The sequence below is a fragment of the Siniperca chuatsi genome, linkage group LG19 (assembly GCF_020085105.1).
Source record: "Siniperca chuatsi isolate FFG_IHB_CAS linkage group LG19, ASM2008510v1, whole genome shotgun sequence".
Taxonomy (NCBI): domain Eukaryota; kingdom Metazoa; phylum Chordata; class Actinopteri; order Centrarchiformes; family Sinipercidae; genus Siniperca; species Siniperca chuatsi.
Window position 1 is genome coordinate 246631 of NC_058060.1, and position 27160 is coordinate 273790.

A 27160-nucleotide genomic window follows, 5' to 3' on the forward strand; every position below is an offset into this window, starting at 1 on the left:
TCCCGGGCCATTTTTCACAATTGAGAATGACTTCCGGATGGGAGCCGAAACGTCTTGATTCTGAAAACAGTGTCCAGATGACTACGACTGAAACCTTTTCTACGATTGGGTGCGTTTCAATGTCCATACTACCATAATATTTAGTATGCCAGAAAAATATTTAATATATCAAGAGTAATCAAAAGTAAACAGAAGAGGAATTATACATAAAAACCTATAGTACAACAAAATTACTTACTGAAACATGGATGGTTCATGAAGAATATGTTAGCCTAAATGAATCCACTCTGCCCAGTCATATTAATACTCATATTCCTCGAGGTACTGGCCAAGGAGGTGGAGGTGCAGCCATCTTCGACTCAAGCCTATTAATTAATGCTAAACCTAAACTAAATTATAACTCATTTGAAAGCCTTGTTCTTAGTCATTCACACGCAACCTGGAAAACATAGCAGCCAGTTCCATTTGTTATAGTATATCGCACTCCTGGTCTTTATTCAGAATTTTCATCTGAATTCTCATAGTTTTTATCAAGTTTAGTTCTTAAAACAGATAAAGTAAATATTGTAGGTGATTTTAATATTCATGTAGACGTTGATATTGATAGCCTTAGTACTGCGTTTATCTCATTAGATTCTATGTGTACATAAACCCACTCACTGTTTTAACTATACCCTTGACCTTGTTCTGGTATATGGCATTGAAATTGAACAATTAATAGTCTTTCCACAGAATCCTTTTTTATCGGACCATTATTTAATACCTTTTGAACTCCTATTATTGGACTACACAACATTAGGCAAACATTCCTACACTATATATCTATCTGACAGTGCTGTAGCTAAATTTAAAGTTAAGTTTTTCCATCTGCATTTAATTCAGCACCATGTCTCAATATGACAGAGGACTCCTATGCTAACTTCAGTCCCTCCCAAATTGATCATCTTGTTGATAGTGCTGCAGGCACACTGCAAACGACATTCGACTCTATCGCCCCTTTAAAAAAAAAGACAATTAAAAAAAAGAAGGTAAGCTCCATGGTATATGGCAAATTAAAGCAAACATCACGGAAACTTGAAAGGACATGGCGTTCCACCAAACTGGAAGAATCTTGTTTAGATAGTCTTAAAACATATAGGAAAGCCCTCTGTAATGACAGATCAGCCTACTACTCATCATGTAGCCAGGCTGACAGATTGAGCCATGTATTCCTATAACCTTCAGTAGTAACGACAGGAGCTATTTTAATGATAAAATTTTAATTATTAGAGACAAAATTCATCACGTCCCGCTCCCAGCCAGCAACGGTTATCCTTAAAGACATGAACCTTAGAGACAGCTGTAAAACCTGATATATATTCAGACTGCTTTTCTCCTATCGACCTTATTCAACTAACTTCAACGACTTCTTCATCTAAGCCATCAACCTGTCTCTTAGACCCCATCCTAACTAGGCTGCTTAAAGAAGTTTTACCCTTAGTTAGCACTTCTTTACTGGATATGATCAATCTGCCTTTATTAACAGGCTACGTACCACAGTCCTTTAAAGTAGCTGTAATTAAAAAAAAAATCTAGGTGGTATTTGCATTCTGTCTCTTAAAGGAAGTTTTTCCTTGCCACTGTCACCAAATGCTGGCTCATGGTGGGATAGCAGATATAAATAATGATAAGGAGAAACAAAAATCACTTTAATTAATTGCACTTTTCCTATACAGCAGGTGTAGACCGTACTCTTTATGTCTGTACTTTGTGTTTCTTTAGGAGTTTCTGTGTATGTGTGTTGTTTGTGTGTGCATGTGTGACCTGATAGCAGTCTTCTCCATGGCATCGGGTGCATCAGGGATTGGCAGCGCTTCAGCCAGGATCTCCTCTGTGCTGCGTGGGTCGTTCAGAATTCCTTTGTGTTCAATAATGCTAGTGCCGGCTATGACCGCAGTGCATAGTGCATTCTGGGACCGTGAGCCTGGACAATTTTCATACAAAGAAACATCATTTGGTTGCTTTTACATGTATCTTCAACCACACCACCAAATCATATCTACCTCTATTACACATCTCATGATAATAACTCCTGAATTTCCAGAGTTGAACTTGAAATGGTGAACTTTGGAGAACTCACGTGCAAAGCGGGCCAGTGGACGGTGGTTGCTTTCCCCCGCCTCATTGGCAACTGTAAAAAAAATAATTAGAATTTCTTTAATTTTACAATCTCATTGGTAATATAAGTTGGAGCTATCTAGCAGAGTTTCAGGAGCAGGACCACACCTCAACCATGCCACTTCCGGCATTCCCTTAAATACACACCTAACCCTCTTCTCCTTTGTCGCTCTTGTATATGGCACCCCTCCCTCCTACCCCGTTTCTCTCTTCATGTTTCCTCCTCTCCTTCCTCTTTTCCATAGGGTTCTATGGAGTGGTGGGGTGTATTCCCCACCGAAGCTTCCCCACAACGCAGCAGCAAACTGAAGAAATACAAGCGACCTTCAAGCCTTGCACACCAATTTTTTTCTTTTCATTAATAAATCGTTTATATCCATCTTGTTGATGGTGTGGTCCTTTCTAGTCAATCAGATGTTTAAAGTCCTCAAACAGCCAAACTTTGCCTGATCACACCTCTTCTCAGGACTGTCTGTGAGTGTACAGACTGTGTTTGATTGGCATCTCCCATACTCCTGTTGCACCTGTTAAAGTTGGATAACCTGCACCTTTATTATTTTTACTAGTACATTCAATTTGGTGACCTCATGTAATTCCCAGGATACTGCTGCCCAACTTCAACCTGTGCAGAGGTCAAATCAGCCAGAGTACCTGAAAACACCCATGTAGGTGACTGAATTCACAAATTAAAGCTGCACTCGTAACTTGAAACTGTAACAGAAATTATATAAGGTTTCGTCTGGTTTATTCAGTATCCTAAAATCATGTTGCACATGCATACAAAAGAGTAAATGAGTAAAAGTCAGCAAGTAAATGTGTTCTATACCAGGATAAATATAATGTGTGACCCAGGAAGACACCTGACCCTTCCAATATTTAATGGTGGGGGGTGGGGGTGGGGGGCAGAGTAATCAGGCAGAGAAGGAGGACATAAAGTGCAGCCAGATTACTCTCTGTGACAGAGGCCACTTCATTAGTGATAATGACTCCCTGAGCTCAGCACCCTAACAACTGACAAAACACACGCACATTTAGTTGCACCAGTCAAAATGATGTCACAGTCAATTCCCATCTCTTCTGGTTCCCATAGAGACAGCAGTCAGTAAACACAGACACACAGACACACACACACACACACAGACACACACACACACACTGTAAAAGTACATGGCCTTCTGTTATACTAATGTGAATACAGGCATTTAACTGATTCACAATATCATTTTCTGTAAATATATACTGTATAGGCCTATACATTATATTTATATTTGTGTGTCATAGTAAACAATAGAACAGCTCTGGTTTTAATGTACTTGTCAATCATAAAATATCTAATGAGTGCAGCATTTTGATGCAGGCTGCATGAAGGGAAACCAGGAATACATTGTTGGTTGTTACCAGGCACCCTTTTTAGCAACATATGATCACCATAAGAATTTGCAGTCACATTCAAGCATTAACAGTGGCAGGGCATTAGATCAAAGAAAGAATCGGAGTCTTGTTTTATATTTACTATGGATTAGTGGCCCTTTCCAAGTTCTAAAAGGTCAAATAGCACGGACAACTGCAGCAGAGGAACATTTTTCTGATTTAACTTCTGTGGGAAAGCAGGTGCAAAACGTGTAGACTCTTCTGTAGGGCAAACAGAGAGGGAAATAGACTAGCCACATCTGTTACAGTTTTTTACGATTGCTTACACACTAAAATTAAACTTTTCCCACAATTAGCAAAACCTTACACTCAAGGAGCAAAACACAAGGCTAGATTTGCACAACTGTAAGCACATTGTCAGCTTCACACTATTTGCAAAACATTACATACAGTGATTTGCAAAACACTAAACACACTTGTATACATCAGACACAGAAGTATATCATGATGTCACTTCCTTGCAATTCCAAAGTACTGACTGTCAAATTACCACACCTAAGGAGTCAGAAGAAGAGTGAGGGTGAGAGGAGGTAGAGGAAGAGGCAGAGGCTGAGGAAGACCGGAAGCAGGAGGCATTTTGAACTTTTGAAGGACAACCCTAACAAAGTAAAATGAAAACTCTGCAAAAATTTGCTTATCATTCAACAACAAACTTGGCCAACCTCTTGAAATGGGTAAATTGCATAGCTAGCTGGCCATTCTGCAGTTATCTTGGCAGATTTACTATACATATAATGCAGGCAATGAGTCTATTTACAAGGCTAATTTAAAATATATGTTATGTATGTCTCTGCTAGGCCCATCTCATGTACAGTGGTGAAGATGACACACAGCTCGTCTACTTCATCCTCACATCCTCACAGATTAACCCAGAAAACCCTACACTGTACATTATTATCACTTAACAGGCTTTAACTGTGATATTTCACAATATAATACCTTATTCTGAATTTTATTGTGAAATTAATGCAGATGGGGCTACTACAGGAAACTACTGTAAATTCTGTATTTTTAGTGCCGTGTCATCTGAGCTCTCTCGTCTCATCCATGGTCTTGTCCGACAGATTTAGCGGTAAGTGTTGAAATGTCAAATTTAGTCTAAAATTTAGTCTAGCTAACAGTGTTCTCTCTTTCCCTGCTATAATGTTCTCCTCACAGAATTTTCTGCAGTGCTTTTTAATTTTAATCGAAAACCACTGTGGAATAAAGTTGGACGTAAGCTGTAGCCTTAACGTAAGCATTATTACAGTTATTATCAACCAGAGACATTATTGTGTCATGGATTAGCACAAAGGTAGAGGAAATTCATCTCAAATATGTAGTTAGCTGGGCTTATTCGTAGTGTGCGCATGTCAATATTCTGATAAAGTTATTTTTAGAAATAAAAACTTACTCCATTGATCGTCTTGTCTCTAGAAAATTCCACTGCCAAATGTATTGCGTGGCATTTTCCCCGCTGTTAGACCAAGCTGCACTCATCATTGTTTTGCAAATACAATAGTTATAACTAGACAGTCCAAAGGACTTGCAATGAGTTGTAGCTGTAGGTTTATATGTTTGTAGTTACTGGCTCTTAAAAAATGATTCTTAATTACTTTTCTGAACAGCAGGGCATGATGAGTATATCTGTTTTTGTTTCATGTGACACAATGAAGCCGAGGGCATGGATGCTGTCGTTGGGACAGTCAAGTGGTCATGGGACCTCACAACTGGTTTGGCTGCCATTTTTGCCAGATACTACTACTAATTTCAATTTGAAGTATGCTGAAGATGCTTCTTGCACTCTGGAAATCCAAAGGTAACATCGACATTATTGTGTCAGCGTTTTTGTGTACCTGCCAGAAGCTTTGCTAGGAGCTTCATAAATTGACATTTTATCGAGTTTTTAAGCCAATTTTTCTACGCTACACTGTTTTCCGGGCCATTGTTTTACCTATATGTTTTAACTTGGTAAAAGTTTTCAGTCATCGGACGTATGGATCTTAAGTGATTTTAAGCTGGCTGTAACTCGATGTGGTTTACCGGACTGCCCCCACTGCTGCTAGCTTAGCCAGGTTTGTTTTTAGCCCGGCGGCTAGGCTAACCGGTCACTTTTACTAAGGATTTTAAGCTCTTTAGCACTTTTATGGACTTTACTGTGGATTTAAGCTTTGAAGCACTCTCACGGACTAACTGCAAGCCTGATGGCTGAGTGTGGATCTTGTCACCTTACCAACTCAAAGCTGAAGAAAAGTATCGCCTGTCTGGAAGCCGAGCTCAGAGAAAAAGACAAGCTCATCCTGGAGTTCTCCACTGTCGCCTCAGCCCAGTCAAAAAACCTTGCAGTCCTCAGCTCCTCTGGCTGCGCAAGCCAGAATGCAACCATCCCATCTCACTCCCCTGACTGCTCCACTCCAGCACTGGATTATGATACCACTCTTCCATGGCTCGGCTCCATCATCACTGGTGTCCCGGAGCATGAAGCCACTTCAGCTAAGCTTGAAGATCGGTGGCTCCTCATGGGTGCAAAGCCCAAAGCAATGGCCATTTCTACTCCTTGCCAAGCCCCAGTGGATGCACAGTCACTTGTCGGCGGGGGTGGTGAGAAGGCTCCCGTGAGTTTGACAGACATGGTGCAAAGTGCCCGCCGCCTCCTCCTTCACATCGGGACCTCCCGCTGGTCAACGGGTTTGACATCCAGGATACGCAGGACTTTCCATCACTGGAGGGATGTTCCCTTTTTCCAGCAGTCAAGTATTCCTCCTCCTCTCGCCGCAAGTTACTGAAAGACGCCATGATCAGGAGAAGCTCTAGAGGTCTCATTCGTCCTGACATGGCAGAGAACACCTCTGCTACATAGTACGCCGCCCCCTCACCACAGCAGTCCTCGGCCACAACTATCCCAGGGACAGCTGATGGAACTCAGCGGTCTCCACGATCATCGACTATGCCTCCTCTCATTCCCCAACAACGCTGATGTTTGGAGATTTCATAGTAAGGAATATCCGCTTCGTTAATGCGGTCACACACTGCTTTCCCGGAGCTACGACCCCTGACATCCTGGAAAAGCTCCCCGGACTACTGGCTGCACTCACGATGACTATCACGAAAATCATAGTCCATGTCGGTACCAATGACACCGCTCATCAGCAATCGGAGCTGAGAAAAGCAGACTTCATCCACCTCTTTGACCAGCGCAACAGCACCGGAAAGCATGCTTTCATTTCGGGTCCAATTCCTACACTGGGTCGTGGAAATGGTCATTTTAGCAGGATCCTCAGCCTGTAAGTTTGTTTTAAATGATTTTATCTCTTCTACTGATTTAGATTTTATGTTCTTAACAGAATCCTGGTTACGTCCTGGTGATCACAGTCAGCTGGCTGAATTGTACCCTCCAGATTATGACTGCTTTAGTTGCCCTAGGGTTTGTGGTCGAGGTGGTGACTGTCAGGGAGCCGACACAGACACCACCGGCTTCACCCACCACAGTCAGCAGATCTCAATCACCTGAATACTGATTATACATCACCCCACTGCACTATAAAGCTACACTCCCCCGGTTCACTCACTGTCTGGTCTCAACCCTACCATGAGGTTCTACCTGACTGACCGCACTTCTAAAGATCCCCACGTACCTTGGATTCCCCTCAGCCTGTGTGTGTGTCTTCGTCTCCTGGTTCTCCTGCTCCCCGTCACTTCCAGTGAACAGAACAGACTTCTAATACAGATAAGACTCTATAGACATTCCTAATTCCTGTCAACGTTGTCTACCATTTTGCTACACCTGTCTTCTACTCCTACTGTTGCATTAAAACGCCCTTGTCACTGCACTTACCTCCTTGTCCTGTATTTGCTAGCTGGCAGTGGCCTTGTTACTGTCTATAGGGAGCATTTAAAGTGTGACCTCAAAGCTTGCAAAGATTTTTCCTCCTTTGAAGTGCTCATGTTTAAGCTTGGTGGCCCACTCCCAGTCATATTTGCTATTTATCGCACCCCCTAAAACCAGCTGGCTCCTTGTTGGAACTCCTGGAGTTTTTATCCAGTCTTGTTTTAAATTATGATAGAATTGTTCTTTGTGGTGATTTTAATATTCATGTTGATGACTCCTTTAATGCCCTTGCTGCTGATTTTTTTTAAATATCACTAACTCTTTTAACTTTCAACATGTGTCTGGCCAAACTCATTCCCGTGGCCACACCTTAGACCTAGTCTTTACTTTGAGCCTGAAAACTCCATCTGTGGAAATCAGGGACATGTCTGTAAATCTTAGATCTCATAGCTCCTCTGAAAAATACACCAAACTCAAATACTAGAAAACAGCCATGGTTAAATAACAGTATTTTAAGCTGTAAAAGGAAATGCAGAAGAGTTGAACGCACATGGAAGAAATCAGGTCTCCAGGTCCACTTTGTGGCTATGAAAGAGCTATTATGCCTTTTATATAAGGAAGGTGAAGAATGCAAGAACACTTCATTTCTCTGCACTTATTTCTGCCCATCAGCACAACCCCAGATTCCTATTTAAGACTGTGGATCAGTTAGTTAACCCAGCCTTTCCTTGTGCCCCTGCTGATTGTGAAAAGTTTATTTTGCTCTTAGGCAGAGTTAATAAGATCTGCTATCAGCCCTAATCCTGCCTTCTTAGATGTGGATCACCCACTCAGGGATTCTTTGAGCAATTTTTCTGCTGTTACTCTGCATGAACTCGCAGACATCATGTTTCTTATGAGAGTATCCTCCAGCCCTCTGGACAAAATCCCAACTAGGTTTTTATTGGAAGTTATGGATTGTATTGTGCCCTTTTCACAAATTTATTTTTAACAGCTCGCTGGCTGCATCCCAGATAAGTTTAAAACAGCTTGTGTCCAGCCAGTCCTAAAAAAAAACCTGGGCTTGATCCTACCCTGCTGGTCAACTATCGCCCAATCTCTAAACTGCCTTTTATTTCCAAGATTCTCGAAAAACTTGTATCTAAGCAGCTTCTTGCTGCTGTGGAAAACAATAATACCGGAGTTCTCTGCAGGACTGCCTGTCTGACATAAAAAAAATTGGATGTCAATACATTTTCTTCAGCTCAACTCAAATAAAACTGAAATCTTCGTTATTGGGCCCCAAAACATCACTAAACAAATACTGCCATCTACTGGTAACCTGTCACAACATATCAAGCCTGTTGCAAGAAATCTTGGTATCCTGTTTGATAATTTATGTTTTGAGCAACATATTACTCAGATTGTCAATCATGTTTCTTTCACCTCAGAAACATTGCAAAAAACCAATCTATTTTAAATTTTACTGATGCAGAAACTGTTGTACATGCTTTATCTCCTCACGCTTCAATTATTGTAACAATCTGTTCACTTGTCTTTATCAAAAAACTTTGACACGACTGCAGACTGTACAGAACTCAGCTGCTAGGCTATTAACCAGGACCAAGAGATATGACCACATCACACCTGTTTTAGCCTCTTTACATTGGCTCCCTGTTTGTTTTTGGATTGATTTTTTTTAAGATCTTGTTGATTACTTTTAAGGCTCTTCATGGCCTGGCTCCAGACTATATTTTAGACCTTGTAATCCCTTATGAACCTTCACGTAGTTTGAGATCTTCGGGCAAGGGTCTTCTGTCTGTTCCTGAGTCCAGAATGAAAACTAAGGTGGACAGAGCTTTTGCCATCAGGGCCCCAAGGCTCTGGAACAACTTGCCCGAAGAAATTAGGTTGTCTGAGTCAGTGTCTTCTAAGTCTCTTCTCAAAACACATTTTTTATCTGAAAGCATATCCTGATTTTACCTGAACTGGCTGTTTATTTTATTGCTTTTGTATATTTTATTTCTTTATATTTCATCATTCACTGTGGTATTTTATTTCTCTTGTTGTAAAGCACTTTGTTTTGATAAGTGCTCTATAAATAAAGTTTTATTATTATCATATTGTACTTGAGGGCTTGTGTTTTTTTTTTGTTTTTTTTTATTTGGTGGGTTGAACCAGGAATGTTTGGATGTTTTTAGAGATGCGCAGGACCACAGCAGCCAAGCGGTGATAACCCCCCTTCTCCCCTTCAAACAAGTGGTGTGTTGCAAACTCAACTCATGTGTCTGTGCTGGAGACTACAGAGGAAGCTGTTTTGAAAAGTCTGTGTTCAGCTCTCAGTACTTTTGTAGGTTCGAACTTTTTTTTTTTTTTTTTTTTTTTTTTTGTAGTGTGAAGCTTAGTTTCTCTCCTGTGTTTCTGTTTGTACTTTCAGATATCTGCCTTATTTTACAGTTTCCTGATCACTTTCACTTGTGTCTGAGCTGTGTTAAGTTACTGCTGATGAAAACTCAACATTTCCTGCTGCTGCTTTATATCAAGACTTCCAGTTACAAAACAACTGAAGGCATTATTGTGAAAAAGATATAGGAAATTAAATGTGTTATTGAATTAGTGGAGCTTCGTTAGCGGTGCTATTCTACAATGAAAACAGGGCGACATCTGGAGATATTAGGAGCTATTTTTTTGTTAACTGGTTAGAAATAATTCTAGGAGGAAGAGTACAAACAGAAACAGCCACAGCAAGATGTTTGATGAACTGTAGACAACAGACTCCATACTCCATTCTCTGCAAACAGTAGATGTAAATGATGTCAATTGTTGTGTGCAAATGCTCTGCCTGGGTAAATCACACACCTCTACTTTGTTGCAGGACTGTTCTTGACTGTGGGTTTGTGATAGAAATGTCTTTCAGTTGCTGTTATTAAAATGGTTGCTGTTTAACTAAACGACAGTAATGTCACCTTGTTCAAACTGAGCTAACTTTACTTTTGCTCTGTACTGCAACAGCAGTGACCCACTGAAAGTGGTGGTGACTGTTTGGGAACTGACACCTGTGCCGTTTCTTTTGCACAGAGCCAAACTAGCTGTTTTCCCGTTTCATATCTTTGTGCTAAGCTAAGCTAATCAGCTGCTGGCTGTAGCCTCATATTCAACGTATAATCAGGGAGTGGTATCGATCTTATGTAATGTTGAAGGAGCAGTGTGTAAAATTTAGGGGACTCTATTTGCAGAATATGGCAGAAATGGATTATAATATTTAAAAGTGTTTTCATTAGTGTATAATCAGCTGGAAATAAGAATTGTTGTTTTCATTACCTTTTAGAATAAGCCATTTATATCTACAGAGGGAGCAGGTCCCCTTCCACCGCTATGTTTCTACAGTAGCCCAGAATGGACAAACAAAACACTGGCTCTGTGTTTTTAGCTAGATGTAGTTGTAGTTGATGTATCAATAAGATGGTCACTGAAGGTAATAATGTGTTCTATAGTGTCTCCTTGTTCAATTGAGAGAAGAATGACTATCTAAACCTGTTTGCTGGAAAGTGTAGACAGACTATTATACTGTAAAATAAATCTGTAAAATTTATCATGTTTGTGTGTTTTTGAATTTAACATGTCTTTTCAATGTTATAGGTTATTGATGGGTTAATAGATAAAAACATCAAATTTACAGTATTTTACATCAGCACATCAGTGTAAATTTACAACACATTACTGGCTACTGAGTTGCATTACTATTACTGTTTACACTGTAATTCCACAGCAGCATACTGCTACAATGCAGAAATCTGATGGACAGTAACTAACTTCACAATTAAATACCGTAATCCTAAGGGAGCATACTGCTAAATCACAGTAATATGATGGCATGACTACTGTGAGGTCACAGTAAACAGCTGTAATTTCACAATAATTTACTGTAAAAATTGTACAGTAACTTACTGTGAAAGTAATGCAACTAGTAGCCAGTAATTTTTTGTAAATGTACAGTCAAATTGTTTACAGTGTAGATTTAAGGCCAAAAACAAGCAATTACCGGCACCATAGCAGATTTCATTGTACTAGATATGTGTCAGACATGCCAGGCTCCACGGTCACCCAATCACAATGCACTCCTTCCCCATAGTAATAACCACTCACACACCTGCTCCCCATCAGCACCTCATCTACACTAGTATAAAAGCACACTACTCACCCCAGCCAGTTGTCCGGTCTCATTAATACTAAGGACTCTCCCCATTGATGAAAGACGCCTTTTGGATTCCTTCCCTTTCCTACACCAGTGTGCGCTTCAACTCCAGTGTTCCTTCATCCAGTTGTGAGTTTGCCTGTCTCCAGTGTGTGTGGCTCCGGTTCCCAATCTCTAACCCCATTCTACCAAAGACGGTATCAGTACTCCACTCGTTCTTCTAGACTGCTCCATCACCCAGCCCACTGTGTGCTCATTGCTGTGTTCAATAAAAACCACATCTGTCTCCACTTCGGTGTCTCCTGCCCTTCTGTCCATAACAGAAGACCGGACCTCACCGCAGGATGGCCAGCATGAGTACCACAGACCCCTTCCAGGAGCTGGTGGATCTCCTTCACCGTGGGCTCTCCACCACACCGCCAGCATCCACGCCAGCCATGACTTCTGTATCTGCTGCCGTCACTCCACCACCTCCGGTGTACGCCAGTCCCATGGCCAAACCAGCGCCCTTCTAGCCACATATGAGGATACCATCGTCCATGAACGGTTCATCCAACTGGCTATCAGAGTCGCCACCCGTATGCAGGCATGTTTAGAAGAACACCAGGACCAGTCGACATCCACGCCATCCCTCCGCCAGCTAGAGATCCACTGCCCTCCAGAACAAGACCACGAACCCATGCAGCTGGAGAATAACAGACTGACCTCCGCTGAGCAGCAGAGGCGGCTGTCTCAGGGCTTGTGTCTGTACTGTGGAGCTGCTGGGCATGCCAGAACTTCCTGTCCCATCCGCCCTCTTTGGCGACCTCCTATGGTGATTGGCATCCTTCCCTCATTTAAGAATCTGAAGCCCATCTCCACTGTGGAAACACTTATTACTCCCGCTGTAGCCATCCCAAAACATGCCCTCATCGACTCCAGGTCAGCCGGTAACTTCATCTCTGGTGCCCTCTGCTGCCCTCTGCTGCCAGCTCAACCTCAAAACCACCACCACCATCCGTCTACCAGATCCAAGCCGTGACAGGCAGACCACTCAGCCACACCCGAGTCAGGTATGTGCTGGTCCTGTTAACGTCCAGGTAGGCTTATTGCATGAAAAACAGCAACATCTCCTGGTTCTGGAGGGTTCCACCGCTGATCTTCGGGAGCCCATGGTTGGAATAACATAACCCAATCATTTCCTTGACCACTGGTGAAGTGGGGTAACTCCTGTTTCTCAGACTGTTTCCCTCGCCTACCCCCAACCATCTACTCCTCACCTCAAGGCACTTCGTGTCTGCACAACATCCATAGAGAGTCTGTGAGAGAAACCGTCTGTGGATATTGCACCCTGCTACGCCTCCTTCTGCAATGTGTTCTGCCCTAAGAGAGCAGCTAAACTGCCTCCACACCGACCATGGGATTGCGCCATAGACCTGCTACCGGGTGAGCCAGTGCCCCACGGAAAGATCTACCCTCTGTCCATTCCAGAGCAAAGAGCCATGGAGGAGTACATTGAGGAGGCACTAGCTCAGGGTTATATCCGGCCTTCCACTTCCCCAGCAGCATCCAGCTTTTTCTTCGTGGCCAAGAAGGACGGAGGCTTGCAGCCGTGTGTGGACTACTGGGGTCTCAACAGGAATACCGTTAAGTTACGCTATCCTCTTCCCCTTGTCCCAGCAGCGTTGGAACAGCTCTGCGGTGCCACTGTCTACACCAAGTTGGACCTCCGCAGCACATATAACCTCATTTGGATACGTGAGGGGGACGAGTGGAAGACTGCCTTCGTGACTCCAACGGGACATTATGAATACCTCATCATGCCGTATGGCCTGGCCAATGCCCCCTCCATGTTCCAGGATTTCATCCACAAGGTTCTCCGGGAGTTTCTCCACAAGTTCGTCTTGTCTACATTGATGACATGCTGATCTACTCCCGGAGCCTGGCCGAACATCGCCACCACATTGTGGAGGTCCTGAAACACCTGAGGGAGTTCCAGCTGTTCCTCAAGGCGGAGAAGTGCTCCTTCCACCAACCCTCAGTGCAGTTCCTGGGTTACAATATGTGTAGCAGTGGCATCCAGATGGTCGAGGGGAAGGTAGAAGCCATACGCAACTGGCCCACTCCATCCACCATTAAGGAGCTCCAAAAATTCCTCAGATTCTCCAATTTCTATAGACGATTCATACAAAACTACAGCTCCATCGTACACCCACTGACCGACTTACTCTGCAACTGACCCAAGTCTCTGTCCTGGTCACCCGCTGCTGAAGACGCCTTCAACACCCTGAAGGAGGCATTCACCAGCGCCCCACTCCTGGTTCACCCTGACCTGAGAAGCCCTTTGTGTTGGAGGCCGACCACAGGAGTAGGGGCGGTGTTATCCCAACAGCATGGTACCCCAGCCAAACTCCATCCGTGTGCCTTCTTCTCCCAGAAACTCAGCCCGGCAGAGAAGAATTACGACATCGGAAACCGAGAACTCCTCGCCATCAAACTGGAGGAGTGGAGGCATTGGTTGGAGGGTGAACACCACAGGGATGCCAAACCACTACACCCCCATCAGGCTCACTGGGCACTGTTCTTCACAAGATTCCACTTCAACATCTCTTATCGCCCCGGTCCCAAGAACATGAAGGCAGATGCCTTTTCCCAGCTGCACTCTTCGGAGTAGGTCAGTGAGGAACCCGTTGCAATTCTCCCCGAGCATGTCCACCGACGCTCCACCGGACTGCCCCCCTGGTCTACAATATGTCAACAGAACACAGCGCACTCCACTCATCCATTCATCCCACACATCTCTAGGCACTGGCCACCCAGGGGCCAATGAAACCCTCTCGCTGCTAAGGGAACGCTTCTGGTGGCCCAACATGGCATGGGATGTCAGGAATGCGCCATTTCCAAGAGCCCAGCCACCTTCCAGCTGGCAAGCTATGTCCTCTGCCCGTTCCCAACAGACCCTGGTCACACCTGGGAGTGGATTTCATCACCAATCCAGCTGCCTCTGACAATAAAACACGCATCCTGGTGGTCGTTGACCGATTCTCTAAGTCCTGTTGCTTGATTCCTCTAAGGGAACTACCCACTGCCATGGAAACTGCTGAACTCATGTTCAACCACATCTTCCACTATTATGGCATTCCAGAGGACATCATGTCAGACCAAGGACCAGGGCCTTCTTCTCCCTCCTAGGTGTGACCGTCAGCCTATCGTCCAGATACCATCCGCGGTCAAATGGGCAGACGGAGAGGAAGATACAGGAGATCGGCCGATTCCTACCATGGCCACCAGGACTCTTGGAACCAGTCCAGTCATGTCTGGTCGGTCACAGACATGACATCCTTGACCCCTCTCTACTCGACACCTTCCACGCTGCCCATTTGAATCGACCTGCTCCCTGTGGAAGAGGACGACCACCACGACGTCAGGGTCCTCGGCCCTGAGGAGCAGGCCGTGGAGGGGGGGTACTATCACGGACACGCCAGGCTCCACGGTCACCCAATCACAATGCACTCCCTCACCAGAGTACTAACCACTAACACACCTCAATATGAGGCCTGTAAATATTATTGAGGGTGCAGGATTTAAGAAGCTAATGGAATCTACAGTAAAGCCAGGGTACACTGTCCCTAAAAGACATGGTGATGGCAAAATATGACACAATGAGAGAGTTGGTTATGGAGCAAATTAAGCACAGTGCAGCAGTAAGTTTCATTAACGACATTTCGATGTCACAGCAAAAGGAAGCTGACATGACAGTGACTACCCATTTTATTAAAGATGAGATAAAGTTGTTTGTTTTAGAAACAAAAGAGATGGGAGAGAGTCACACCACAGAAAACATTGCTCAAAGACTGAGCAAAGTCATGGATGCATATGACATTCCAGGAGAAAAGCGAGTGGCTGTTGTAGCACACATGATTCTGTGTTATGGGAAACTGTGCGAGGGGTTTGTTGCGGGGGGCACACATTGCAATTATGCATTAATGCAGCCCTAAAAGAGGACCCAGTCTGTCGCACCATAGCAGCTGCGAGGCGTCTGGTCGGTCACTCAAAAAAAAAGTTTAAGCCATAGCAACATTTAAAGAAAAGCAACTCTTACAGAAAGTGACTGAACACAAACTGACCCAAGATATGCCAACTCGCTGGAACGCCATGTTCTACATTCTTGAACGTCTTGCGGAACAGAGATAGCCAGTAAAATGGTCGAGAAGAAACGAGGACTGCAATCCAAAGCTGTCCACAGCAGCCAAACATGTACTCTGCATCCCCTCCACGTCTATACCCTTGGAGCAAATCTTCTCAAAGACCGGCCTCATCGTTAACAAGACCCAAAGTTCACTTCTCCCAAGTAATGTGGACAAACTAGTTTTCCTCTCCCACAACATGTCAAGGCTGAATAAGAACACTGCATAACATGGGAAAGTAAGACTACTCATCTGCCTTGTGATTAATATAGGCTAATCATTCATTTTAGACCTATTATCTATTTGTTGTGGAGAAAAAAAGAGACTCATGGCAAACATTTTTCATCTTAAAGATTTCAAATCTTAAATTGCAAGTGTTTAATTTGTTTATTTATTCGTTTACACTTAAGATTTATTCACTTTATGTTTAAAGAGAAATCGTAGCTTAATAAGCCTATCGTGTTGAAGATGAGAATTTATTATTTCAAAGTGGACAATGTCATGAATGTATTTAAAAATGTCAGACCTACTGTTTTTATTTTCATCTAAAGATAATTCCAATCTGAAATAATATAATTTGATAACTTAGTCTAGTTTAGATATATTTGTTAGTTTTTATATTTAAAAAGAAATAAAGTAGGCCTATCCTATTGAAGAAGAGATGTTAGTTATTTTATAGCGGGCAATGCTGTGAATTTATTTTAAACTGTTTCATTTCTTTATTCGTTTACACGTTGTTTTTAATGTTTTTAAGTGAAATTTAAAAAAAAAAATAGGAATAAATTAAAAAAATAGGCTAAAAGAGCTTCATTTAAACAGACATAAATGTGTTTTGCCTGTCTCATTATTCCGACAAATCCATACGGTAGCCCGACATTATATGTCGGCAATTCAAATCTTGAATCATATGCAGATGTCTTTTATTGATTTTTAAATGCTCAAAAATACATTCCCATGACTCTTTTGCATTTGACTATGTTAATGTGGTCAGAATCATCACTGAAATTAATGCCAATGGATTTTCTGATTGTCAGATAGTCTATATGAAAAAAAGGAACAAATTGTCGAATATTCGTATTGAACAGCCAAATCTCATTCGACTGACAAAGTACTGAGTTGGGTACAGCCCTACTTGTTGTTAATTATTACAGTTGAATGTGTAGGCTCCCAATCTAATCAACTTGTAGAAAAATGTGCAGATAATATCTTTTACTAACCTGACTTTAGCCACTACTAAGCTGAGGTGGACAGGTTTGTGGACTAATGTGATGACCCTCATTTGTACATCAATGTCCGAAAAACTGTTGGTCAGCAACACTGGTGACGCTGCTATGGTGGGATTTATCAGCGGTGGTGATGAGTCTGAGAACAGGGCTGCAGTGGGGAACTTTGTCTCATGGTGTGAGCAGAACCATCTGCAGCTCAATGCGACAAACTCTAAGGAGCTGGTTGTTGATCTACGAAGGGCCAAGGCACCAGTGACCCCGGTTTCCATTCAGGGGATCAATGTGGACATTGTAAAGGATTACAAGTACCTGGGAGTACACATGGACGATAAACTGGACTGGGCTAAGAACACTCAAGCTCTTTACGAGAAGGGCCAGAGCTGCCTCTATTTTCTGAGGAGGCTGAGGTCCTTCAACATCTGCCGGACAATGCTGAAGATGTTTTATGAGTCTGTGGTGGCCAGTGCTATCCTGTATGCTGTCGCATGCTGGGGCAGCAGGTTGAGGGGAGCGGACGCTAACAGACTCAACAAACTGATCCGTAAGGCCAGTGACATTGTGGGGGTGGAGCTGGACTCTCTGGCGGTGGTGTCAGAGAGGAGGATGCTGGCCAAACTACATGCCATCTTGGACAGTGTCTCCCACCCACTCCATGATGTGCTGGTCAAACAAAGGAGTACCTTCAGCGGACTCATCCCTTCAAAAAGCACCACAGAGCGCCACAGGAAGGCATTCCTGCCTGTGGCCATCAAACTCTTTGACTTCTCCCTCTAAGTGTTAGTCTGTATGACCCTAAGTCATTAACTGGACATTGATCATTACATCTCTGCAATACTTGACATAATTGTGCAATATACTCTTCAGTTATTTATTGATATTGATATTTATTCATACATCTATTACTGCTGTGAAATATCCTCCGTCTCATTATATTCTTAATAAGCTACACTTAACTAGACAGTTCATGCACTATTACCTTATACCGTATTATTATCATCAACTGGTAAACGCACTTTGTACTTATTTTATTTTATACTTATACCCGCTTGGTACTTAATTTATTTTCTGACCTATATTATAGTGTATTGTATTATATTTTTTTGCTTAGTACTTCTATTCCTGTGTGCACTGACGTGATAGTGAGCTGCTGTAGCAAGAGTTTCCCCTCAGGGATCAATAAAGTATTTCTGATTCTGATGAATAATCTTTCTTAATCTCTAATCTCTCTTTCACACTAGTGTTTGCAAATACACAATTCTTAATTAAGTGTGTTTTTATTATGACATGTATGTTTTTTACGCAGCAATTCCTTTAATCCAGTTGAAATGGGTGGGCCCTCTACACCACAGTTATACCATTGTTAATTTTCCCTGAAGCCTTCTGCAATAAATAAAGATGGTCAACTGGTGATCAAAGTTGGCCCTGTGTCTGTTTTAGTCATAATCCTGTACCTCCACAAATCAGGGGTACACTTGGACATGGGATACTTACACAGGGAATTTGCTCAGAGAAGAGCTCCTCCCAGTGCCCACAGCCTGACTCACCTTTGGATGGACCTCCCCAACTAAAGAGTGATAACATTATACTCTCCTTATCTTCCTGTCCAGGGCCAGGGTAAAATACCGACAAGGATTTCCACCTGGTCAACAGTACTCATTTCAATTTCAATTCAATTTTATTTATATAACGCCAATTCATAACAGAATTTATCTCATTGCACTTTTCCTATAGAGCAGGTCTAGACCGTACTCTTTATAATATTATTTACAGAGACCCAACAAATCCCACCATGATCAAGCATTTGGTGACAGTGGCAAGAAAAAACTTCCTTTAAGAGGCAGAAACCTTGGATAGAACCAGACTGAATGGTGGGCGGCCATCCACCACTGTGTGTTAGGTTTTGAGAGAGAGAGAGAGATTAAGGAGGGAGAGACGTTATAAAAGAGAGAGCAGTTTTGGGGGTGGGGGAGAGGGATTCAGAATCATTGGGTTTACCGGTTGATGATAATAATATGGTATGAAGCAAACACCACTTAGAATTTTTTAAATAGTAAAAATGTAATTGTTGTAATAACATTAATATTAATAAATTAATAATAATAGGAATGATAGCTATAGGAATAATGATGATAATGATAATAATAATAATAATAATAATAATAATAATAATAATAAGTATTAGTAACAGAGCCAATGACAACAACTGCAGTAGCAGTTGTGGAGCAGGAAAACGGGGCATCAAGTGGCCCACAACCACAGATCCAGTCTCTGCAGTTCTAGAGGAAGAAATACCTGCTGAAAGCGACAGAAGGAAACGAGAAAGCATAGAACTACGGGAGAAAGAAGATGTTGAGTAACATGCGGTAATAGGATAAAAATGCATACAGATGGAGAGGAAGAGGAGGAGAGAGGAAAGAGGTGCATCTTGGGAAGTCTCCCAGCAATCTAGGACTATAGCAGCATATCTAAGGGATGGATCAGGGCTCACCTAAGCCAGCCCTAACTATAGACTAGAGACGAAAGTCTTAAGCCTACTGTTAAATGTGGAGATGGTGTCTGCCTCCCAAACCCAAATTGGGATCTAATTCCACAGGAAAGGAGCTTGATAACTGTAGGCTCTGGATCCCAATCTACTTTTGGAGACTACCACAAGTAACCCTGAATTCTGGGAGCAAAGTGTTCTAGTCGGGTAATAAGGTATTATGAGCTCTTTATATGATATGATATCGCATATCACCATTATGAGATATGATGGTGCCTGACCGTTAACAGCTTTGTAGGTGAGGAGAAGGATTATAAATTCTATTCTGGATTTTACAGGAAGCCATTGCAGAGAAGCTATTATTGGAGAAATAGGATCTTTTTCCTAGTTCTTGTCAGTACACGTGCTGCATTCTGGATCAACTGAAGAGTCTTAAGGGACTTATTCGGGCAGCCTGATAATAAGGAATTGCATTAGTCCAACTTAGAAGTAACAAATGAATGCACTAGTTTTTTGGCATAATTTTGAGACAGGATGTGCCTGAATTTTGCAATGTTGCGTAGGTGAAAGAAGGCAGTCCTTGAAGTTTGTTTCATGTGAGAGTTAAAGGATAAATCCTGATCAAAGATAACTCCGAGGTTCCTTATGGTAGTGCTGGAGGCCAGGGTAATGCCATCTAGAGTAACTATATCTTTAGATAATTTTTCTCGGAGGTATTTGGGGCCAAGTACAATAACTTCAGTTTTGTCTGAGTTTAACATCAGAAAATTGCAGGCCATCCAGGTTTTTATGTCCTTAAGGTATGCTTGAAGTTTAGCTAACTGGTTAGTTTCATCTGGCTTGATCGATCAATATAATTGGGTATCATCCGCATAACAATACATTTTATGGAGTGTTTCCTAATAATATTGCCTAGAGGAAGCATATACAGTGGTGTGAAAAAGTGTTTGCCCCCTTCCTGATTTCTTATTTTTTTCAGTTCATGCTCGAAAACCCTCCAATGTGGCTGAATTACAACAATTCTGCAAAGATGAGTGGGCCAAAATTCCTCCACAGTGCTGTAAAAGTCTCATTGCAAGTTATCTCAAACGCTTGATTGCAGTTGTTGCTGCTAAGGGTGGCCCAACCAGTTATTAGGTTTAGGGGGCAATCACTATTTCACACAGGGCCATGTAGGTTTGGATTTTTTTCCCCCTTAATAATAACAACCTTCATTTAAAAACTGCATCCTGTGTTTATTTGTGTTATCTTTGACTAATATTTAAATTTGTTTGATGATCAGAAACATTTCAGTGTGACAAACATGCACACACCACACCACTGTATAAGGTGAATAGAATCGGTCCTAGCACAGAACCATGTGGAGCTCCGTGACTAACTTTGGCGTGCACTGAGGTCTCACCATTTACATGTAGATGATCGATCTGATAGATAGGATTTAAACCAGCTTAGTGGGGTTCCTTTTAATGTCAGTTGAATGTTCCAGTCTCTGTAATAGGATGTGATGGTCAATGGTGTCGAATGCAGCACTAAGATCTAACAAGACAAGTACAGAGACAAGTCCATTGTCTAATGCAATTAAGAGGTCATTTGTAATTTTTACCAGTGCTGTCTCTGTGCTATGATGCACTCTAAATCCTGACTGAAAATCCTCAAATAAACTATTATTATTTAGAAAGTCTAGAAATAGGAGTTCAAAAGTTATTAAATAATGGTCTGATAATGAAGGGTTCTATGGAAAGACTATTAAATGTTCAATTTCAATGAAATATACCAGAACAAGGTCGAGGGTGTGGTTAAAACAGTGAGTGTGTTTCTGAACACTCTGACAAAAGCCATTCAAATCTAATCATGAGATAAATGCAGTAATAAGGCATATTGTTCAACGTCCACATGAATATTGAAATCACCTACAATAATTACTTTATCTGTTTTAAGGACTAAACTTGATAAAAACTCTGAGAATTCAGATACAAATTCAGAATAAAGACCAGGAGCGCGGTACACTGCACTACTCTTGGCTGCCATGTTTTCCAGGTTGGGTGTGAAAGACTAAGAGCAAGGCTTTTGAATGAGTTATAATTTAGTTTAGGTTTAGGGTTGTTTAATAGGCTTGAGTCGAAGATGGCTGCAACTCCACCTCCTCGGCTGGTGTTTCGAGGAATGTGAGTATTAATATGACTGGGCGGAAAGGATACATTTAGCATATATTGACATATTCTTCATTACAGGTTTCAGTAAGACAAAATAAGGCAATATGATACTCTGATAGTAAGTTGTTTACTAGTACAGCTTTAGATGACAGAGATCTGATGTTTAAGAGTCCACATTTAATTCATGTATTTTGTTGTGCTATTTCAACATTTTTGTTTAGGTTTTTATGTATAACTCTTTTTCTGTTAACTTTTGGTTTTATTAATTTAAGTGGATGGGGGGCAGTCACTAAGAAGTTTTGGGTGGGTAACTGCTCTCGAGGCGCAGAGAAGCGTGTAGGATGCAACTCTGCCTCCTAGTCTCCTGGTTTTTGTCCACTAAGAGAGCTGCTCCATCCAAAGTGGGATGAATGCCGTCTCTCCTAATCAGACCAGGTCTTCCACAAAAAGCCTGCCAATTATCTACAAAGCCCACATCGTTTGCTGGATAACTCCTCGACAGCCAGCGGCGGAATGAAGACATGCGGCTAAACATGTCATCACTGGTCAGGTTTTGCAGGGGCCCAGAGAAAACTATGGAGTCCGACATCGTCTTTGCATATGTACACACCAACTCAACATTAACTTTAGTGACCTCCGATTGGCATAATCAGGAGTCGTTACCACCGATGTGAATAACAATCTTACTGTATTTACATTTATCCTTAGCCAGCAGTTTTAAGTAGGATTCAACGTTGCCCGCTCTGGCCCCAGTAATACATTTAACTATGATCGCTGGTGTCGCTAACTTAACGTTTCTTAAAATAGAGCCACCAGTATTTAGAGCTGGTTTCTCAGCGGGTGTGTCGCTGAGTGGGGAAAACTTATTAGAAACGTGAACATGTTGGTGGTGAACCGTGTGCTGCTGCTTAGGGCTAGGCTTCCTTTGGACAGTCACCCAGCCTCCCTGGTTTCCCGGCTGCTTGGGAGCTGCTGGGAGACAGCTAACAGGAGCTACCTCTGGTCGGTCCGCACCGGGTACTGGGGCCTGGCTAACTACAGGAGCTAATGATTGAGTTCCCATGGTGCGGAACCGTGTTTCCAATTCACTAAGCCTCTTCTCCAATGCTACAAATAAAATACATTTATTACATGTTCTATTATCACTAAAGGAGGCAGAGAAAAAGCTAAACATTTGACACCCCGAGCAAGAGAGAGCAGGAGAGTGAGTGGGAGAGAGAGAAGCCATTGCTAGCTGCTAAGCTAAAGAACGGTAGCTAGCAAAAATGAATAGCGTGTAAATCGTAGAAAAGGTTTCAGTCGTAGTCATCTGGACTCTATTTTCAGAATCAAGATGTTTAGGCTTCCATCCGGAAGTCATTCTCAATTGTGAAAAAATGGACCGGGAACTCAGAAATTTAAGCTACTCTGTGTTACATAAGCCCTGCCCTCAGGCAGGAGTCTACCTGAGTATCTGTTGATTACTCTAGCTAGTTTCACCTGAAACTGACCTGATTGTTTCCATGATGGCCCAGTAATCAATAGGCCTGATTACTGATTACTGGGCCATCATGGAAACAATTAGGTCAGAAACTATAATACACTATAATAGAGGTCAGAAAATAAATTAAGTACCAAGTGGGTATAAGTATAAAATAAGTGTGAAGTACAAAGTGGGTTTACCGGTTGATGATAATAATACGGTATAAGGTAAAAGTGCATGAACTGTCTAGTTAAGTGTAGCTTACTAAGATTATAAGACGGAGGATATTACACTGCAGTAATAGAGGTATGAATAAGTATCAGTAACAATAATTTTAAACTGAAAAGATCCTGGAGTATAAGGGCCTTTGGGCTTTATACCAGCCTTAAAACTCAAATCCTGCTCTGCAGTTCAATCTACCTTTAACCTCCTCTATCCTCTGTCCAGAAGAGGTCTAAGCCTCTCATACAGTTTCTCTAGCTGGTGCTACATATTGCACTACATAAACTACATGGTCAAAACTATGTGGACATATTAACAAAGTACTGTAGTGTTTAACATATTCATTAATGGTCATTAATCTGGTTTCAGGCGTTCTACCACATGTTGAACCTGCTGCAGGGATTTCCTCCCATTAGCTACAAGAGCATTAGTGAGGTCCAGTTGATGTTGGGTGATAAGGCCTGGCTCACGGTCATAGTTCCAGTTCCATCCTGTTGGATGAGGTAGAGGTCAGGGCTCTGTGGAGATCAGTCAAGTTCTTCCACACCAAACCAAACCAAACCAAAAGCATTTCTCTGTGGAGCTGCCTTTGTGCATGAGGGCATTGTCACATTGAAACAGGAAAGGTCTGAACACAAACTGTTGGCACAATGCTGGAAGAACACTTTTGTCTAAAATATCACTTTATGATGGAGAATTAAGATTTCCCTTCATTAGAACTAAGGGGCCCAAACCAGGAAAAAACAGATCCAGACCAAACGTACACTAAAGTATGTGGACAGGGGTGTTCATTTTAACTATAGAGTGCATTACATAACGCAGAAATTGAAGGACTTTAATGGACCCCAGTATACCGTCTGCTGGGATCTACAGTAACCGTCTGCTGGGTCGCAGCACGCCGCTGAACCATCGGCTGGTTCGCAGCAGCAGTGGTTCCCTCCTTTTCTGCGGGCGGGGCAGGCTCCAGATTCCCGAACATCACTGGTCCAGCCTGCTCCTCTACCAATATTCCCATCGCTGGCTTCCTGTCCTGCCGTCCCACCAGCTCCTGATCTGGTTCTCTGACCTCCAGACGGGTTCTGCCTTCACCGCCGGCCTGCAGAGGGGTTCCGCCTTCGCCTCCAGTTGCCCAAGGGTCCCCACCTTCACCTCCGGTCTCCAGAGGGGTTCCAGAGACCTTTCGCAGCCGGCATTCCGCCAGGCTTCTAGATGGTTTTGATCTTTATCATGGACCTCATGCGGTGAGCCCGCACAAGGCCAGCCCCCGGGTCATCCGCCCGAGATCCTCAGCTCCACCCAGGTCCAGCCCCCGGGTCATTCGCCCGAAGGTCCCACCTCCACACCTGTCCAGGCCCCGGATCGTCCGTCCGAGGCTCCCAACTCCACACATGGAAGAGGATGACCACCATGTGGGTGGAGTTTTTCGGCCATTGGGAACTGGTCGTAGAGGGGGGTGGGTAATGTCACAGATACACCAGGCTCCACCGTCTGTTAATCTCACACACCTGCTCCCTATCACACTCCTGCTCCCCATCAGCACCTAATCACAGCCAACATAAAAGCCCAACACTCACCAGTTGTCCAACCTCGATGAACTAAGGACTCCACTTGAGATTCTTCATAACCCCAACATTCCACTCCAGCGTTCTTCCACTCCTGTGTTCTTCCACTCCAGTGTGTTTCTACCCCAGCGTGTTACCCACTCAATCCTCCTCCTGCGTGGTTCCCTCTCCATCCTACTCCAGCGGGCTCCCCACTCCATCCTACACCACCAAGGTATCCACTCCATTCCACTCCAGCGAGTTTCCCCTTCTCCGTACCTGTGTACCTGTCTGCTCAGGCTGTAATCCTAATAAACATACATCTGTTTCCATATCGGTGTCTCTTGCCTCTCTGTCCGTAACAAATAAATGGTAGACTTGCAGATAAAATGCAAATACAAAAACTGAAAACTAAACACTGCAACATTTTTTATGAATATGCATGTGTGTGTGTAGGTCATTCATTGTCCCTCAGGTCGTGGCATGTTGATATACATTGGACAGCAGGATCTTCCCTGTATCCTTCTCCTCTGAGTATTTTTAATTTTGAGCAGCCATTTAGCTCTTTGAAATCTGAGATTACAGAGTTGACCTTAAAGTAAACTTAAAGTAAACATTATTTCATTGAATTTTGTATTTTGTGGGAGTAAGTGCACCTCTGTCTCAGCCTCACCTGTCGAACAGTGACCACATATTCTGTCTTCTTTTGGTTGCCATGATTTTTTGTGTCTTTCTGTTTCGATGTCCAGTTTGTGGTCACTGAGCCTGTACTTGGTCAGGATCTGTCTCTGCTTTCTGTCTCTGACAGTAGAGAGATATTCTGCCAATTCATAATCTCTTTTTAGGGCCCATTAACATTCTGATCTACTTTGGCTTTTAGTTTCTTATTTCCAATGTTCCAGATAGGTTTCTTTACATTGCGTTATAATTTGGTTTCCTCTGATTGATGTTTGGAAAACAGTTCTGTTGTGAGACTGCTCAGAGTGTGTCTGAGGGGAGGAAGTTAGTCTCAGCATCAGCTGACATAGGCGACTCTTTTCTGGACTCAGCTCTTGGTTTTGAAGGGCTTTGGGATGGAGGGTGTCTTGGAGGCTAGATTTAAGGTGATTAAACATTTTAGCACTCTCTTTTTAATGTTAATTATCAGTGGGTATCTGCCTATTTCTGCTCTACATGCATTTGTTGGTGTTTTTCTGTGTACGTGTAAAATGTATCTGCAGAATTCTGCATGTAGAGATTCTGTTGGATGTTTGTCCCCGTGGGTATAGCTATGATGAATGAGTGGACCCCATACTTCACTACCATATAGCACAATGGGCTGGATGACACTATCAAATATTTTATTTTAATTGGAATTAGAAAATTAGAACATTTTCACTTAATTGCATTTAGAGCTCTTCAAGCTTTTCCTTTTGGTGCATTCACTGCCATGTTGAAACTCCCTGTTGCTGTTATGGTTATACCAAGGTAGGTAGAACTCATACTGTGTTCAATGATATGATTATTTATGGTAAACTTGTATTTTCTCCTGACATCTGGGGCGTTTTTGAAAAATCTGTTACAGCTGTTGCTGTAATCCTTGTTCAATAGGAGATAGTAGAACAAGGTAATCCAGGTAAATCATCTCTCTCTCTCTCTCTCTCTCTCTCTCTCTCACACACACACACACACACACACACACACACACACACACACACACACACAGAGACACACATATGCATGCACACACTCATCATACCACACTGTAACAAAGAGTGTCTTACCTATGGTAAAGCTGAAGCCATCAATGCTGAAAGTGGCACTCCGACACTTTTTAAATCCTTGTTTTTTAGATGTCTGTTCTGTCATCGTGACTCTCGATGTGCTCTCCTCTGCTCTCTGTCTGTCAGTGGATGAGTGTGGAAAGCAGAGCACTGTTTCCCAGGAGAGGAATGAACCCAGAGGCTGTTCTCCCCTGAGTGGTTGTAACCCTGGTAGTGCTTGTAGTCCCACTGGAAGCTGGAGGTTCTGCGAAGCTTTCAGCAGTCATGTTCAGGAGGAATGCTGGCCTCCTCTCTGCTCTTCAACCCTCAAGGCCACTATGATTCTGCAGGAGCACTCACAATAGCAACTCTCTCATTCTTTCTTCTTCTCTCTTACCTCCATCATTCACAGCTGACTCAGCAGCAGATTATGTGTCTCTTTCTCCCCTGTGGTCTGCTAAATGGCCATCCTCACTTTTATGGTAAAGCCAGTAGTCTCCTCCTCCTTCATAGTCTCCTTGTTCACCCCTCCCCCCCTCTACCTCCCTGCCTCCCTCCCTTTATCTCTCTGTCAACATGTAATGAAATTGGTCTTC

The 27160-nt window shown here is 42.8% G+C and overlaps 1 protein-coding gene across 2 annotated transcripts in view; it reads right to left on the bottom strand.

Annotated features, from left to right (window-relative positions):
- The window catches only part of LOC122866718 (calcium/calmodulin-dependent 3',5'-cyclic nucleotide phosphodiesterase 1C-like), a 77451-nt gene extending 50634 nt beyond the window's left edge, over positions 1-26817 (bottom strand). For both annotated transcript variants that reach the window (XM_044176744.1, XM_044176742.1), the window contains exons 1-3: positions 26586-26817; positions 2120-2170; positions 1804-1963 (exon numbers count right to left, since the gene is read on the bottom strand). In XM_044176744.1, coding sequence (XP_044032679.1) covers positions 1804-1963; positions 2120-2170; positions 26586-26670 — 296 coding nt within the window. In that variant the 5' untranslated portion in view covers positions 26671-26817. The remainder of the gene's footprint in view (positions 1-1803; positions 1964-2119; positions 2171-26585) is intronic.
- Between the last annotated feature and the right edge of the window lie 343 nt (positions 26818-27160).